At 38.0% G+C, this 16,533-nt stretch overlaps 1 protein-coding gene across 1 annotated transcript in view; it reads right to left on the minus strand.

Annotated features, from left to right (window-relative positions):
• MPDZ (multiple PDZ domain crumbs cell polarity complex component) overlaps positions 1 to 8,871 on the minus strand; it is a 93,439-nt gene extending 84,568 nt beyond the window's left edge. The window contains exons 1-3 of the mRNA XM_067315718.1: positions 8,856 to 8,871; positions 8,086 to 8,252; positions 421 to 642 (exon numbers count right to left, since the gene is read on the minus strand). Of these exons, the coding sequence (XP_067171819.1) occupies positions 421 to 642; positions 8,086 to 8,252; positions 8,856 to 8,871 (405 nt within the window). The remainder of the gene's footprint in view (positions 1 to 420; positions 643 to 8,085; positions 8,253 to 8,855) is intronic.
• Positions 8,872 to 16,533: the final 7,662 nt, after the last annotated feature.

The following is a 16,533-nucleotide window of genomic DNA, read 5'->3' on the forward strand; positions in this document are numbered from 1 at the left end:
AGATTACAGAACAATGCACAATAAGGCCAGAAAGGAATTTTCCGTCTTATTTGAAATCAAATATCAAAATAAGGTTTTAATTAGTTATGCATTCAAGAGCATGCTATGACAAACAGTCCCTTCACGTGGGGCAGCTGTCCCGCACATGAGCGTAGAAGGACACATACTACCCATGGTGTGCAGACCTGAGATGACCAGCTAAGGACACTAACTAGGCAGTGACAATGTTAAGGCTATTTTTCCAAGACCATTTTCTCCTTTAACAATTGTTCCTCAAATTAAAAGGCTAATTTTGTTTCATATAGCAAAAGATTTGAGGTTTGCTTAATAACTCAATTTCCTTAAAATAAGTAGACATGTATTTTAATCTATCAAATAAACAGTGATTCACACTTCATGGTTACCAGAAGACACAGTTACCTGGGACATATTTCTGATCAGCTGCTCAAAGTCATCACTAGAGGATTTCCCATTAATCTGAGGAGTGACGGATCTCATCGATGCTTCCAGCACATTAGCTGTGCTGCCATTCTGCTGAGCCAATAAATACGACTCATTATGCGGTGAGGAACCCACACTCACACCATGATGGAGAAGCTGGGGGAACTCACCAGTGGTATGTATGGAAGGTGTAATATTTACCTGAAAAAGATTGGTAACAGTACAGATCTACAGCCACAGACAAACCGTTCCTGCTGATCAAACAGTGTCATGGTTAGCCAATTATTTGTTAAAAATATTTAATATCTCAATATTATAAATTTTAAAAAGAATGTTTTGTACATTTATAATTGATATAAGGTTTCAAATTATCAGCATAATATATGAAACAAATTGATGGAAATAATATAAAATTGTTTTCCGCACTCTGCCTAGAATTCTTTTGTTCATATGAGCACAGCAGCCTAAAGTACTGCTTTAGGTAGTGGTAAACAAGTCTGAACAAGCTGTTTCAACAGAACCCAGATTTTTAAAGAAAAATTTATCTATTATTTTACAATGAAAATATGATATGTATATTGGAGGAACCTCACCAATTCTGTAGAAAACAAAGGGCCCGTTAAAATTTCACCGATCAGGGCTTCTGCATCACTATACTCTAAGGCTGGCACTGTGAATCTCTGCATGAGCTCAATAGTTAAATACAAAAATTACTAAACAAGTCTAAAATCACCAGGATGATTTGAAAATCACAACCCTACCCTTAGACAGACAGCCTCTTCTCAGAGCAGAAAATAAAATAAGAAAAAATCTCCAACCTGCTCAGCCATCATTAACTGCCCATTTCCAAACAGGACTCTGCTGACCCATCTAATGGAGTGGCTGGGAGTGGGAGAATGGAGACGCTGCTTTACACAAATAAATAAACCTCAGGAGAAGCAGAAGTCTCTGTCTGTTGTCCCACCTGCTTGTTGACTGCCAACAAGAATGATTTTATTTCACCCCAACCTACTTCATACTGGCCTGGCACAATAATTTCAATTTAAGACTACAACAGTAGTTGTAGCACTAAATACTTTTAATAGTTCTACAGTGCAAAAATTCCAGCTTTCCATTCTTCAGTACAGAAGGCTGGAATTCTCTTTTCTCAAACTCTTATTTTTAAATTTCAAAAATGAACAAAAAAAATCAAAATCCATAAGTGTATTTTTAAATCACTTTCTGAACTCCATTTTTTTAATATGACTACTGCATCAGTTTCAACTTTTTTAATATGTCACTTCTGTTAAATCAATCATATCATTCTGCTAAAACTGCTGTCATGAAGAAGTCAGTATTGTGTTCACACAATTCTTTCTCCGTCTGGGTGCTTTACGAAAACATAATAGAATAAATGTCATTTTTTTGAATATCTGCCTGGGAAATATCCGAAGTTAATAGGTGAAAACCTGTTTTACAAACTGTCTGAAACAAAACAGACTAGAAAGAAAATAATTCAATATACAGTAGCACTTAGCCCTGCTCTTCACAAAAAATTGGAAAGAGGAAAAATAGCATGTTTTGATCTCCGTGATTTCCACCACGCAGCGATCTTGTTCTGTTATCCATATTCCTGAGGAATCACTTGGGTAATGTTCCAGATGAATCATAATACATAAAATGTGCATACACACATTTTCTTTAACCGCACACAGTCACTTCAGCAGGCCCACAGGGTATAGGCAGTACGAGCTTTGCTTCACTGTTCACATAATTGCAGTTGTTGAGGTCAGCAGGAACCTCTGGACATCGCCCAGTTCAACCCCTGCTCAAGCAAGGACACCTACAGCAGGTTGCCCAGGACCATGTCTGTTTGGAGCCAAACCCAGTTAAATGGAATTTCCTCTACTTCAATTTGTGCCCAGGATTATTATTTGTAAAAATATTCAGAGACATCATCAAATTCTACCCTTCTATGAACTCAGGATTTGCCTTTACATCATATGCATGGATTTTAACCTAATAAAGGTCATGCTATAGCACGAAGCTATCTGCATAAGAGTCCATACAATAGATTCATTCATCTTCACCTTCCCACCTTACCCACTTCAGTAATTTTCCATATATAATTGAACTTTGTCAATTAGTTTGCTTCATTTTTGCTCTCCTTCACCTTCATATCTTCTAATACATGCCACTGTCATGTTCCTTACTGCAAACATTTTTTATGGATCAAATGATTATTTATAGGAGTATTATTACACCACTATAATTAGCAGGACTCACAATTTGCTTCTGCCTAAAAATCTTTTTACACTTCCAAAGCATGTTGAAGTGGCCTTTGAGGCTCAAACCCAAACTGTTTCTAATGTGCACTCAAAGGCCATTGTACATGGATCCGGTATCACAGATGTTATAAAGTCAAGGAGAGATATTCCTTTTCTAAATCATTGTCCTCATTGCAGAAAACAGCACCAAACCACCCCTCTGGCCAAGGTTTGCATGTTAGCTGAAATATTGCTGAAAAGAAATGCTGCACACTTCACATAATAGCAAAAGGCACTCTCCAATCTACAGCAGTTTAATTAGACCTTTAAAAAGCTTCATCTCAAATTTGCAATAAACTCTGACTACGGCATATCTAGAATGCAGTGTGAAATACTAGGTCTTCTTCAATAATTGATAGTGGCACTTCATTCAGATTATATTTGTTTTTAAGGAAATAGAGATCAATGTTCAATGGAGGACATGCTTAATACAGAAATCCTACCGCACATGAACTGGCTTCTGATTTGTGATCAAAACTCTTAAGAAAAAACACCAAACTGTTAACTGAATAAAGTGCTGCATATCTGTGTGTGCAAAAACATGTATTTCAGAATTAATCTTCCCTTCTCTCCCCAAACAAACACATACTTTCAAAGCATTGCTATTTTATAATGACATTTATAATGAACCCAAAGGCAGCAGTTCAGAATTCCCAGATGAACTGGAAACGGAAAGGTCATGACCTGTCTCTTTTTCTTCACCACCTCTCCCACTCCCCAAACACAGGCTCCTAGCAGGGAAAAGTTGAGAAGAACTGGTGTGTATTATTGCTAATCACACAAGTATAGGTCATTCAGGAGGGAAAAATAAACCACAAGTGGAAATCTTAGAAAGATGACGCTCTTGTGGTTGCAAAAAATATTTTTCATAACATATAAATTGCACTACTTGGCAATAATAAAATCACTATAATTCCATCATGAAAGTGCTTCGCAGCACTGTGATTATATAAGTACTGCATGAAAGAATATTGCTTTGTTCTGTAATTTGGCTTATGCCAATTTGCCTTGATTGGCGTTCTCTTTACTGTATGTAACATCTGCAATATTGACATAATTTGGCGTTAGACAAAAAGAAAATTCACTGATACCACAGAGTATGATAAAACTTATGCTACAGACACAGTTAGATGCTAAATGCAATCAAATATTGCTTACATGTAGTTGTTTAAGATGTTTTTAATAAGAAAGAAACTATTCCAGTCATGTCTGTGGTACACCAGCATTTAAAGGAACAGAATCAGCATTTTCAGATCTCAGCATTCAAAAGAACAAATTCTTAGTGCTTCTGCATTTTAGGCTTTGAGTCACCGCCTTCTAAGATCACACGCTACATGAGGCAATATTTCATCCGATATTTGGGTGTGCTGAGCAACAAAAAGGTCAAGACCAGTAATAACAATAACAAAAGTAATAAAGCATAACTCGGCCACCATGAAATTCCTGCAGGGGGAGGCGAAGAGTGAGGAATTCTCTGAAAAGTCCCTTTGCAGAAGGCTCCCTGCCCCTCCCCCCGAATTCCTGTTTTAAGGAGAAAAAGCAGCATCAGCTATTCAAGAGACACCCGCTCCCTGGTAACCTTCCAAAGCAGCTCTGGTGACTGCGCCTTCACTGCTCTGAGAACGGGCTTCGTCCCCAGCGGGTACAAAGCAGATACCAAATTAGCCTTTTTTTTTTTTTTTTTTTTTAAATGAGCATGTGAAATATTTTGTTTCAAATGACAGAACAGATAACGTTTTTGTAGAAAGGCATTCAAAATAATAACCGAAGGTTCTCATTTACTTGTGCAAATCACTGAGTTAAAGGATTATTCAAAAGGTATAGTTTCTCCATTTTGCATCTTTCCTAAATTCGCTTTGCAGTGCTGAGCACCCAGCTATCACGTGTAATCCAGTATGTGGCTGCACTGCAGGGAGGGTGCTTTTCCATTCCTGCATTGTGTAGAAATAACTAGGGTCAAACTTGCAAGGAAAAAAAATCTGAGGAATGTAGCCCAGCCAAGGAAAGGATTTTTTTGTTTTGGTAGAGCCCTGAGCTGAGCGGAGGAGGGAGGAGGAGCTGGACAAATGAGAGACAAAAAGGAAAGGAAATTAGAGGCAGAGAAGGATTGCCACTGCTGCCTGAATATTATTATTTTGTTTGAAAAAGAAAACATTAATTAGACATTTGAAAAGTTCAAAACATCACAATTCCTATTTTTATTTTGTGTCACTCCCTTATCTTCAAACACTGAGCTTGTTCTTCAGCATCAGAAAACAAGCATTTATTGAAGAATGAAGATAATAAGAGGGAGAAAAAACATCTGGTTACTTTGGTGCTCCTCAGTTCAATTGACTGGTGAAGTTAAGATAGTAATTCTCAAAAAAACACCCATTCAATATGTTCATGTTCTAGAGTTTTCCTACTTAAATTCTTAACTTTGCAATGGCAGATTTGCAGTGTAAACAAACCTTGTTTGCCTATTTAAGAAAAAGTCTTTAAAGCAAGTATAAATAGGCATCAAGAGTATCAGATTAAAAGTCAGCATGCCTCATCAACATTCAGATGAAGCAACATGCCAGTAAGTCCACACCACTGTGCATAACAGAAATGCAAACTGAAGAGATTCCTGGTAAGCACACACCAACAGTGAAAGGGATCAATTTCCAATTAACACACACAAGCTTTAAGGAAACTGGGCAGCATATTCCAAAACACCATCAAGTATGGAGAAATACAAGCTTTCTCAGATCTGCATTTGGTGCTTAAAAGATCACTCATCTGTGGGAAAGAAAAAACAGGCAGTCTAATATTTTAGATCCTAAAAGAAGGTAGTGATTGTCACAGGAATACAAACAGTATTTGTATGCGAAAATTAGACATTTACATCCAGTTTTTTGCTAGGAAAACACAGCAGACAATTAGTAGATTTCTCAACCTATTTTCCAGACTCATTTCACAAACAGAAGATGTGGTTCATGCTATCACCTCTATGCTTCCTCTATATGGCTGCTCCACGTGGTGCTATCTCCTACTCTCAAATTCACTGATGAGGCCACTGCACACCCACAAGCAGGTCTCATTTAGTGACCTACTTCTGTTTTGATGCCTGGAACAAATCAGTTTGATTTAGAAATAAATTGCAACTGCTGCTCCTCTGCTCCCATCCTCTCTTCCAGCTCACTCTTCCCTAAAAGATGGCCCTCTCCTGAGTTCGCAAGAGTCTTATTACTGTTTAAAAACTCACGAACAATTAAAAACTAATGAACAACTTACTAAACTGTCACTTACACTTAACTCTGAAGAGACTCCACTACAACTTTCAATCCAGGCCATTGTGAAACATCCAAATAAATTTAGCTACCTGAGTCTTTACTGAGTATTATCCCACAACACCTAGACACTGCACAGCTCAGCACCATTTGACATCATGGCTCAAACAGAGCTCCAACTCCAAATGCTTGGAAAACATCTTCCTCAGTCTGGCAGAGCTTGGCCAAAAAGCTGGACCACCATTTGTGTGCCTTGCAATTTTCACCAACCAGTAATTTAAGAGTTTCAAAAGCACAACACCAACAAGCCAACCAAAAAGATAAAAATAAAGAGTGGCCTTGAACAAAACTAAGCTCCTGAAAATACTAAGAAATTTAATTTCTTTAACATATTTTCTTATTTCCTACCTATTTTCTTCTTTGTCCTGTTTCAGTAATGTTCTTTATAAACATTTAAATAAAGCAAAGAGGAAACAGATAATGTGATCTAAAATCCAGGGAAGAAATGGTTCTACAGAGACATTACGGGCTCCCTGCTAAAGAGCTGACCCAAATCTAAGAATAGGCATATACATACATTTGCATGTACAAGTGTTCATATTAGCACACATCAGGATACAAATAGTTCCTGTGGCAGCTAGACTGGATAGGTATCATCCAACAAGCACAGACCCCTAAAGTTACTGCACAGATAAACCTGTAGGTACAGGGCAGTAGAACGTTCGATTTGTTTTTTTAAAAAGTACTTATCTGAAATTACCTATCTCTGCTATCAGATTAGTAGCTTCTAGTTTTGGTGACTGTTTCTAAGCAGAGAAGTATCTTTTAACTTCACAGTTAATGTCTAGTACTGAGAATTTAATCTGCATTTTCAGAAAATTTCTGGTAAAGCTTCAGGCACACCTTCACTTCTGAAGATGTGTTCCCAGAGCCATAAACTACATAATTCACCGTAAATTTTGGAGGTCAGTTTTAGATTCTCCTTTTCATATAGAACAATGAACTTTTTCCCTAAAATTTTTTAATCACTCCAATCACTTCAAGTAACCTAGTCTCCTCATACCAAACATTCAAAATTTGGAAAACAGAGCAATGCATGGAACTGTAAATACCAGTCCAATGTACTTCTTGTCTGTAAAATAGCATCAAGATGATCAGCAAGAAGCAACAAAGAGCCAGACTGCGGTTTTCTGCTGTCAAAGCCTCCAGAATGCTTTTCACCAGGACTTTTCACCAGTGGCAATCCTGTCAAAGACCAGATGCAACTCCAGGCGGACCGTAAGGGCAGACTGCAGGGGCTGCCTCCTCCCACTTCAGCATTTCTGCATACCAGACATGGCGCTACCCATCTTACAGCAGTTAACAGTAACAACTATTTGCAGAGCCAGATGCGCAGCCTAGTCCTAATTCAATTGCTGAACTACTTTTTATATTCAAGTTCTTACTCTGATGATGAGAAAATAAAATAATAGTAATAACTGAATCTTTAAAACAAAGTTGCCCCTTTTCTTACTGTTGCTGAGGTCATGCAGAAAAGTAACACCCTACATCCTAAGCAAGAGAAGGGATATAGTGCTCCCAGGAGGAGCTCTTGGTTGTCTTTAATCACTTATTTATAAATAATAATAATAATAATAATAATAATAATAAAAATCCTCATTTCCTTATGAAGTCCACATTACAGGAACAATTCTCCTTGCATAGTCTCATTTTTCGCAGGGTAAGATGCAGAAGAGCAGTAGAAGGTTCCTAGGAGAAAACCCTTAAGATCACATCTGAAATATGTCTGTTCCTTCTTTTTGAAGGGCAGAGAGTCATATGTTAACTCTCCACCCAGTATCACCATTTCTACACTGCGCACATCAATAAGTAACAGGCGCGTACATAAAAAATGCATAAACACACACACTGTGCACTTCAGCAAAGCCCAGCAAAGTCAATGGGTATCTCTCCCGCAGTTCCCTGAAGCTTTGGATCAGCCCTTCACTTAAGCTACTTAATTTCACAATTCAACATGCAAAGAGACACATGCATTTTGCAGCTTGCTGTCAATTTTCCTCTTGCGCCTGGGAGAGGGATTTTCCTACCTGCTCTCTCAGCTGTTGGACAGAAGTCTGAAGGTTGAGAATCTGGTTGAAGAGAGGGCTCTGCAGCACCGATTTTAGTAAGCTCAGCTTTTCCTCATTTGCAATGTCACCTCGATCCCGAAGCTTTGCCTGCAAGCGCTCCACGGCCTGGAGGGCCCGATGCGTATCTGTAGTGATATTCACATACACTCAGCGGCAGTTTAGAAACATTCACATACAAGCAGATAACGGAGTTTAATGTACCATCCTCTTTTGTTCAAACTACAGAGAACTTGAATGGTTCAGATTCGAACAAAAATCCCAGCCCAAACATGTCTTAATTAATCAGGAAGTCACAGGCAAAGCACAAAACTGAAGCCAAAGGAAATCAGACTCTTGTCCATTAGGAATTGGGTTACAAATGTGAAAGAACCTTCATTAAAATTCAGTTGCAGGAATTGTGGCTACAGGCAACTGTAAATAAGAAGTGATGGAGATACCCCAATGAAAAAAAAAATGTATTTTTTATATAAACTATTTTAATTCTATTAAAAATTAAATTAATAAAATCAGACAACAGGCTATAAATTAGTGTATAAATACACTAAACAAATGATGGTACATCTCTCTGCTTTTCAATACAAAATGCAAAAATAAAATACAACATATATTTCTAAGTGCGATAGCTATTTTTGACAATGTCTTTCAGCTGTGTACAGTAATGTCCTAAATCTATCATGCACACTTAATTTGGTCACAAAAGTAGACTGATAAATATTAAAAAATATTACCAATTGTTTCCAACATGTTTTCTGCTTCTCAGCTTCTATCCCAAAATGATAACAGGCAGCTAAAACAGTATTTCCCTGAAAAATAACAGATAAGGAAAAGGGTCATATTTACAGAATCCTAAGTATTAAGCTTTGAAGGAGAAAAAAAAGACCTACTCAAAACAAGAGAAAAATAACAACCCATGAACCCATGGATAATTAAAATAACCTCAGAACTGACCCTATTTTGATTCACTTTGGAGCTTAAATTCTGCCTGCAAATTGTTTTTAGGAATGTATTTTGTAATATTTTCACATTTCCATATCAAAGATGCTGTCTGTATACAGTTGCACAAACTGTCCTTCATTACTTTCATCAGCAGCTATGAATCATAGCTGTCACTGATACTTTACACAGTTTCATTCCTTTACTTTTCAGTGATTCATAACAACATTCCCTATGGGAACCATTTTCAAGACCTATGTTGACAATTTCAAGTACATTTCTAAGTGCAAATACAAGAGTCTCAGAATGAGCCAAAGCACATATTTGAAGTTACCTTTTAAAAAGAAGAGTCACTTAAGTCACAAAGCCTTAATGCCACACAGGTTTGCAGGACTCAGGCTACATTTATTAACACATACTGATTTTGAGAGTCGGCTCTGATCCACAGCTAATTTTTGCCAACCCAGATCCAGGCAGGTGAAAATTCCACAGAGAGAGGAAAAAACCTGAATTTTGTTGTGTGGGGTTTATTTGTTTTTTTTATTTTCAGTGCCTATCTGAAGAGGCTACAAAGTCTGGAGTGTTTAACTACATTTGATGCAGATGGATAACTGAGGGAAAAAAAACAAGTGAGGAGTCCAAATACCATCACAGGTTTATGACTTGAGCTCTGCTTTTTATCTTCATATCTTTCACAACAACACCTTCGTATCCTTGATAATAGCAAAGAAATTTAAGATACAAACCCAATTTAAATCTGGTGAGCTTATCACTGTAAAAAGAGCTGTGATCTCTCACTTAGGAAAGGTAAGTTTTTAGTGAAACTCAGGAGATAAATAGGTAAAGGATGATGTTGACAGATAACTGTGTAAGAAAGCCCAAGTAAAACTCAAAAGGACTATTAGTCATACAATTAAGCATGCATCAATCCCCACAATAAATCTGAGAAAAAAGCTGACAACACAGATTCACTTGGAAGGATCACAAGCCAGGCTGAATATTTTGACAAACTTGTATTATCTGTAGTCCGTGCAGAAAACCCAAATCAAGTGAATTTAAAATTGTTTTAAGTTCCACTGCCAAAATGTCTCCAGTTTCAACAAGCCTGAAGCTTCCTATCAGTTTATTTTATTGCATCTGAATATGCAGATAAATTGACACTGAATCACTGAAGATCCTTTTATCACAATCTACCAGCTTGGGATAGGCAAGAAATTCAATTCCTTAGCGTAACCTTGTCAAAGTAACTTTATTCCATGATCTAAACTACACAATCATACATGCCAGTAATAAATATATGCCACTAATAAATAAAACAAACTTTTCATGAATTTGTTCTCTCACTTGGCAAGGTAAACACTAGAACTTGATTACCAGATCTGAAAATCAGGCCAAAGAACACCCTGTGTTTTTACTTTGTCAACCTACAAAAACAAGACAGAAATATCTATTTCACATGAGAAGGGTTGGATTTTTAAGATTACAAAGGAAGGTTGCTTCCATGTCAAAAAAACAGGATCGCATTCTTTATTCAGAGCCCCTATTTACTAATAGCGGCATTTATGCCATGGTGTTTTTCCCAGTGGCAGTGCCAACTGAAGCAGCTCTTTCCTGTTTCGCCATTGCAGCTTCTTCTCTAATATGGGGCTGTACAATGAATGCAACCAGAGAACTGAGTCAAAAAACAAAAAAAAAAAAGGAAGACGGATTTTTAAGTCACTTCAGTCTCAGGATCCTGTTTACCATGCTCCCGCACACGCGTGTGTGTAGCAGCACAACTGATGAGGTAGCGCAGGCGCAATGACAAGCAACTGGGAGAACTGACTGTGGAAATAGGCATCAGATCTTCAGCTCTACCTTTCAAAGAACTGAGCAGGAAAAATAAAAATACAGGGCTATTGTTCTTCTGCTTTGGATTCTGACTACCTCAAAAGGAGAATAGCCATAAAGATAGTCCGTGTCTTTTTGGACTAGCTAGATCTTGCTTTAAATTTTGACCATACTTGCCTAAATCTTACTCTTGGTGTGCTGTGAAAAGCATGTTTCACAAGTGAGAGAATGGACAAGGTCACCACTGTGCTCATGCAGGCCCAGAGGCAAGATCTCTGATGATTTACAATAGAAGTTTTCTCAAAACAGACAATTATTGACAGAAGTCATTAAATATACTGTATAGATGAAGATGATTCTACCTAATTTGCAATGAAAAGACATGCTTGACTCTGTTAAGATTCTTACGTTATACTTCCTATCTGCCCCTTGCTTTACAGGTAGGAATACTGTTCAGAACTATCTTAATGTCAGCAAATCAATTTTTATCTCTCAGTTTATTTTAATTCTCTTTGAATCTCCTTATTTCGTATTTGCATTAGCAGAGATTCCCTCGTCAGCTGACCTGCTTAACGCTTTTGTTGTGTGTGGCAAAAAGCTGGATGCAGACTGAAATTGCCATCAGGATGTTTTCACTCAAGACACTTCCTCTGACGCAGAATCAGGCCAAAGAGGCACTAACAGTGTATTCAGCCACACAAGGTATTTCTATATGTTGTATACCACGCTGACCCGTGTTCGCGCCTGCCTGCACTCTGAAGTGGTGAAGAGCCACGTGACTCTGCTCCTGCTGCATCACATCCATGCCAACAAGTGGGACCTGTCAGCACCAGCTTAATATCGCTTTAACATAGCGAAAGCAATAGAGAAGCAAGCACGCTTCTGTCCAGAATGCACCACATACGCATACCCATAATCACCACCACCCATTACAGATATAATTCCTGGCCTTTAGAAAGCTTTTTTCCAGGTATTTTGATAATTATGCAGTGGAGCAAATCTTGCCTGGGGAGAAATATGGAGGCATACATGATTATTTGCTGAAAGAATGAAATTTGCTATAGTGAATATTATTATAACACCATCACATGCTTTTAGATGCACAAAAGATAAATTTATTTCCGATTCTGTCATTTTCTGTGCTCTTGGCAAACTGTATTACACTAGGCTTATGCCAAAACCAGCCCTTCTATACATGATACAAATGCTGTTCATGCCTCAAAGAGCTTACAAGCTTACTTAAAGTAGATTTAACTATTTTTGTGTTTCAGTATTAAAGTTCATTAATCTCTTCACAGTAATAAGAGCATGAACTGAATTAGACCTTTTTATTGGCAACTTGAAGAAATATTGCTAGAGGAATACAAAGTTAAATTCACTTTCAAATTTTTAAAGTCACAGGTATCTGAAAGAGGCATTGAAAATAAAAACACACTTCCTTTCTTTCTTCCTGTTTCATAATAGGAAAGTGTAAAATACAGATAATGATAGCCAAGGTACATGTAAGAGCCATGTAATCTCCTACAGCATGCACAAAAGGGGGCCAACCAGCTGGAAAGCAGTTTGCAGAGAAGGACCTGGGAGTCCTGGTGGTCACCAAGGTGACCATGAGCCAGCCTGAGCCTTGTGGCAAAGAAGGTCACCAGCCTCCTGGGCTCCATTAAACAAAGCGTTGCCAGCAGGTCGAGGGAGGTGATCCTCCCCCTCTACTCAGCCCTGGTGAGGCCACATCTGGAGTGCTGTGTCCAGTTCTGGGCTCCCCAGTACAAGAGAGACATGGAGCTACTGGAGCGAGTCCAGCGAAGGGCTACTAAGACAGTTAAGGGACAGGAGCATCTCTCATACGAGGAGAGACCGAGAGAGCTGGGACAGTTCAGCCCGGAGAAGAGAAAACTGAAGGGGGGATCTTGTCGATGTGGATAAATATCTGAAGGGAGGATGTAGAGAAGATGGGGCCAGACTCTTCCCAGTGGTGCCCAGTGACAAGACGAGACACAATGGGAACAAACTGAAATACAGGAAGGTCTGTCTGAACATGAGGAAAAAATTTTTTACTGTGAGGGTAGCTGAGCACTGGCACGGGTTGCCCAGAGACGTAGTGGAATCTCCTTCCTTGGAGATACTCAAAACCCGCCTGGACACAATCCTTGGAAACGTGCTCTAGGTGACCCTGCTTGAGCAGGGGAGGTGGACTAGATGATCTCCAGAGGTCCCTTCCAACCTCAACCATTCTGTGATTCTGTGAAAAGTTAAGGATGATCCCTTTTAAATAAATATTAATGCACTTGCACTTCTGAAATTTGACTCTTTCTGGGCTGATTCATGAAAATATATTCTCACCCTCATTTTAAGGTATCCTCCTTCTGTAAGGCCAGTTGCCAGAAAACAGTTGACAGGCCACAGCTGTGGTTTCCTAGTGCCCAGTCCTAAAACACTAAAATCCATGGGTATAAGAATTTACAAAATATAGCCATGAAATTTATGTTGACTTTCCTTCCCCTTTTTTCATTGCAACTATCCAAGCCTTTTGGCTGAACAGCCAGAAGGTTCAAAAAAAGAACAACTGACCCACCTCTAATAACTACTCTTCTATGCTTGATCATACACTTTCTACAAGGAAAATTATTCTGTTTCATTCACTGATACTCCATCTACTATTTCACAAATCCATTTCAGATAATACCTTAGAAACTAATGCTCATAGCACTGGATTAGCAAACATGTGATGCCAAAGATAGAAACTACAGTAACAGGCTTTGCCCTATAGCTCTTACATTACTGGAAGTGTGCTCAAGATACAAAAGAAAGAGCGATATCTAGGCCCAAACTTTGGCTAGGAGGTGTAGGTGATTAAAACCAAATCCGACTCAATTAAACAGCACAGTAATCACAATATACATCTTATAGCTCCTAAATTGAGTATTTCAAATGTTTAATCTACGTTTCAACATCTGGGTCTGAATTTGGCTGAACTGGAGATATCCTTTTGTACTTGGTTTTTATCCTATGTCCTTCCCCTCCCCTACTTTCTGGCTATCGCTCAAGCAGGAATGTTGTGTTAGCACCACTTGGTAGGGGAATGAAAACCAAACCACACAGGAAGGGGAAGATACTAATTACTGCTAAAGCTTCTATTTTGCCGGCAATTTACAGGAGGAGATCTTCAGTTTCACTCAGTTACCTTCCTCACACTGGCTACCATTCTCACCAAGAAAATTAAGGTGGTCTCTGGACTCCTGGAAAAAGTGTTTTCTCCATCCATATAAAAACAGCTGGAAACATACAAGGGATGTTGGGGAAAAAAAAAAAAAAGACACTTTCTATTTATTCTTCTACTCCCATGGAGGCAATTCTGTTATTACATACATACTTCCTAGGATTACAAGCAATGTTACAGAGACTTGACGGGTGTAGCCTGCCTGGTATGGCCTTCACTACTCATAATGAAAGTGACATGCATACTTTAGCATGCAGGAAAAGGGGGTGAAAATAAATAAATGCTGGAGAGCAGTGACAGGCAGGAAAAGGAGCAACAGAAACAATAAACATAAAGGAAGGCACCAGGAAAAAAAAAAAAGCTAGCCCACTGCTTTACTGACAGGACAGCAATGTACAAAATTAACACCAATCACTCGCTTCATCAGCCAAGAGAGCTTGGACTGCACACCTCCAGATGACAGAAGAGAGAACTGATTCAATACAAGTGAAAGCAATTTGTATTAAGGATTTAATAGAAGAAAAAGCAATATGCACTGCTTCACAAGGCACAAAGCAGATTTCCAATGACTAGCTGGAATGTAACAGACAAAAAAGACAAGACGACCAAAATTTACATTTAAAAGCTGCACTTAGGAAAAATTGTTCTGAAACATTCAAAGCAAAAATAAAAAGACAGCTCACAAACTAATGTAAATCCTATATTAAGACTGCAAGCATTTTTTTTTAAAGTGGTGTCACTAGTCTCTTGAAATTTTGCACAACATTGAATGCACCAAAAAGATTTTAAAAGGTAAGAGCAGTAGCTTTGTATGTCACAGAAGAGTACTGTGATAGACCTAAACAGTATTATGTATTTTGAAGCAACTACGAACAGAGGATTTTGAACATTCAGCTACTTTTAAGCTTTTGTACAAGTCACAATAATGTTTTAAGGGAAACTTATAATGCTTTTGGATAAATAAGCTGTCTATCCACTTTGTTTTAATTAATAATGTTCTGTGATCCATCAAGGTACTCTGCACGAATACAATATTCCTGTTAGATGATGCACAAACTATAATTGCAATTTGGAATTGGGCCTAAAATATAGTTACTGCTTTCACCTATTGACAAATGTGTGATGCACGTTATTCAGAACTAAACAATAAGTAGTACTGCAAAGACAACCACATATTAGGGGAACCTTTCTTTTTTTTAGGGGGGTGGGGGGAGTAAGGAAACTATTTAACAAATGGATAATCTGTTTAGAAGAAATGTTCTTTCTTTTTTTTTTTTAATTTAGATTAATTGGAATTACTTTCTTCAAACATTTAAAACACAGGATTGGCTTCAAAAACCAAAAAGCAACTTTTCAGCATATGCAGCATACATGTCTCACCATATATATCAAATTAGTATATCAAATCCAAGCACATCTATGTCTCAAAAACAACTATGTATAAGGTTAATATTGTCTATTTGCTTTTAGCATAGGGAATTAATGACTGTATTTATTAAATTCAGTTAAACTTAATTAAACATGTTTCCTACAATAGTTGCATCTCTTAATGTACACTTGACACTTCATAGAGATGAAAATTGCACACATAAATGAAGAAATAAAAAGCCCCACTGAATAGTCACCTTTTTCCTTATTATCTGAAAACACTATAAAATAAACACTGTGTATTGTGAAAATACAGGAAGAGCAGCGCAGAACACTGTTACAACATGCAACAAGAACACTGTAGAAGGCTGCTCAGATGCTAGGACCAAGTCTGAAAAGCCTGTGAGAGAAATACCCCAAAACTGCCTGGGCCGGTTATTCCAGAAGCAGGAGCCAAACGTACCCCAAAGCATTTTTTTAGTAAACAGAGGGCACTGAAAACAAAATGACATATTCAGATATTGTCTTGCTGGGAATTCCAATGGTGAAACAAAACTATCCTTACCATTGTTAACACTGCATGCCACCAGCATGGTATTCCACTAGCTTTAAACTGCTTTAATGGGGTGTTTCAATGCAAAGCCATTTAGACAGAAAATTTACTAAATCCTATCCGTAGATCAGGTGATTTAAAAGGTTTTTATAATGGTTTTCATTACAGTGATTAACGAATGATTAAAAAGAAAGGAAAAAAAAGAGAAATACACATCATTTACAGTGATCCGAGTGACTAAAACACTGTATGGCACTAATCCCCACAGAGCTCACAGACACAGAGACAGACAGAAAATTAGTATGTAAGTAGTGCAGCTCTTTCTTCCCCTGTGTTGATATTGATCTCACTTTCCTAGTGCACTTTCATACTAAGGGATGGAAGAATGTATCCAGTTCCTGAAGAAAAACTTCTTGAGAGCACAAAGGAAACCATTAGAAACACCAGTGGTAACAAGAAACTGTTACATGCATGTTTCTGTTAATAAGATGGAAGCACAAAAAAC

The sequence above is a fragment of the Apteryx mantelli genome, chromosome Z, assembly GCF_036417845.1.
Source record: "Apteryx mantelli isolate bAptMan1 chromosome Z, bAptMan1.hap1, whole genome shotgun sequence".
Classification (NCBI taxonomy): Eukaryota; Metazoa; Chordata; class Aves; order Apterygiformes; family Apterygidae; genus Apteryx; species Apteryx mantelli.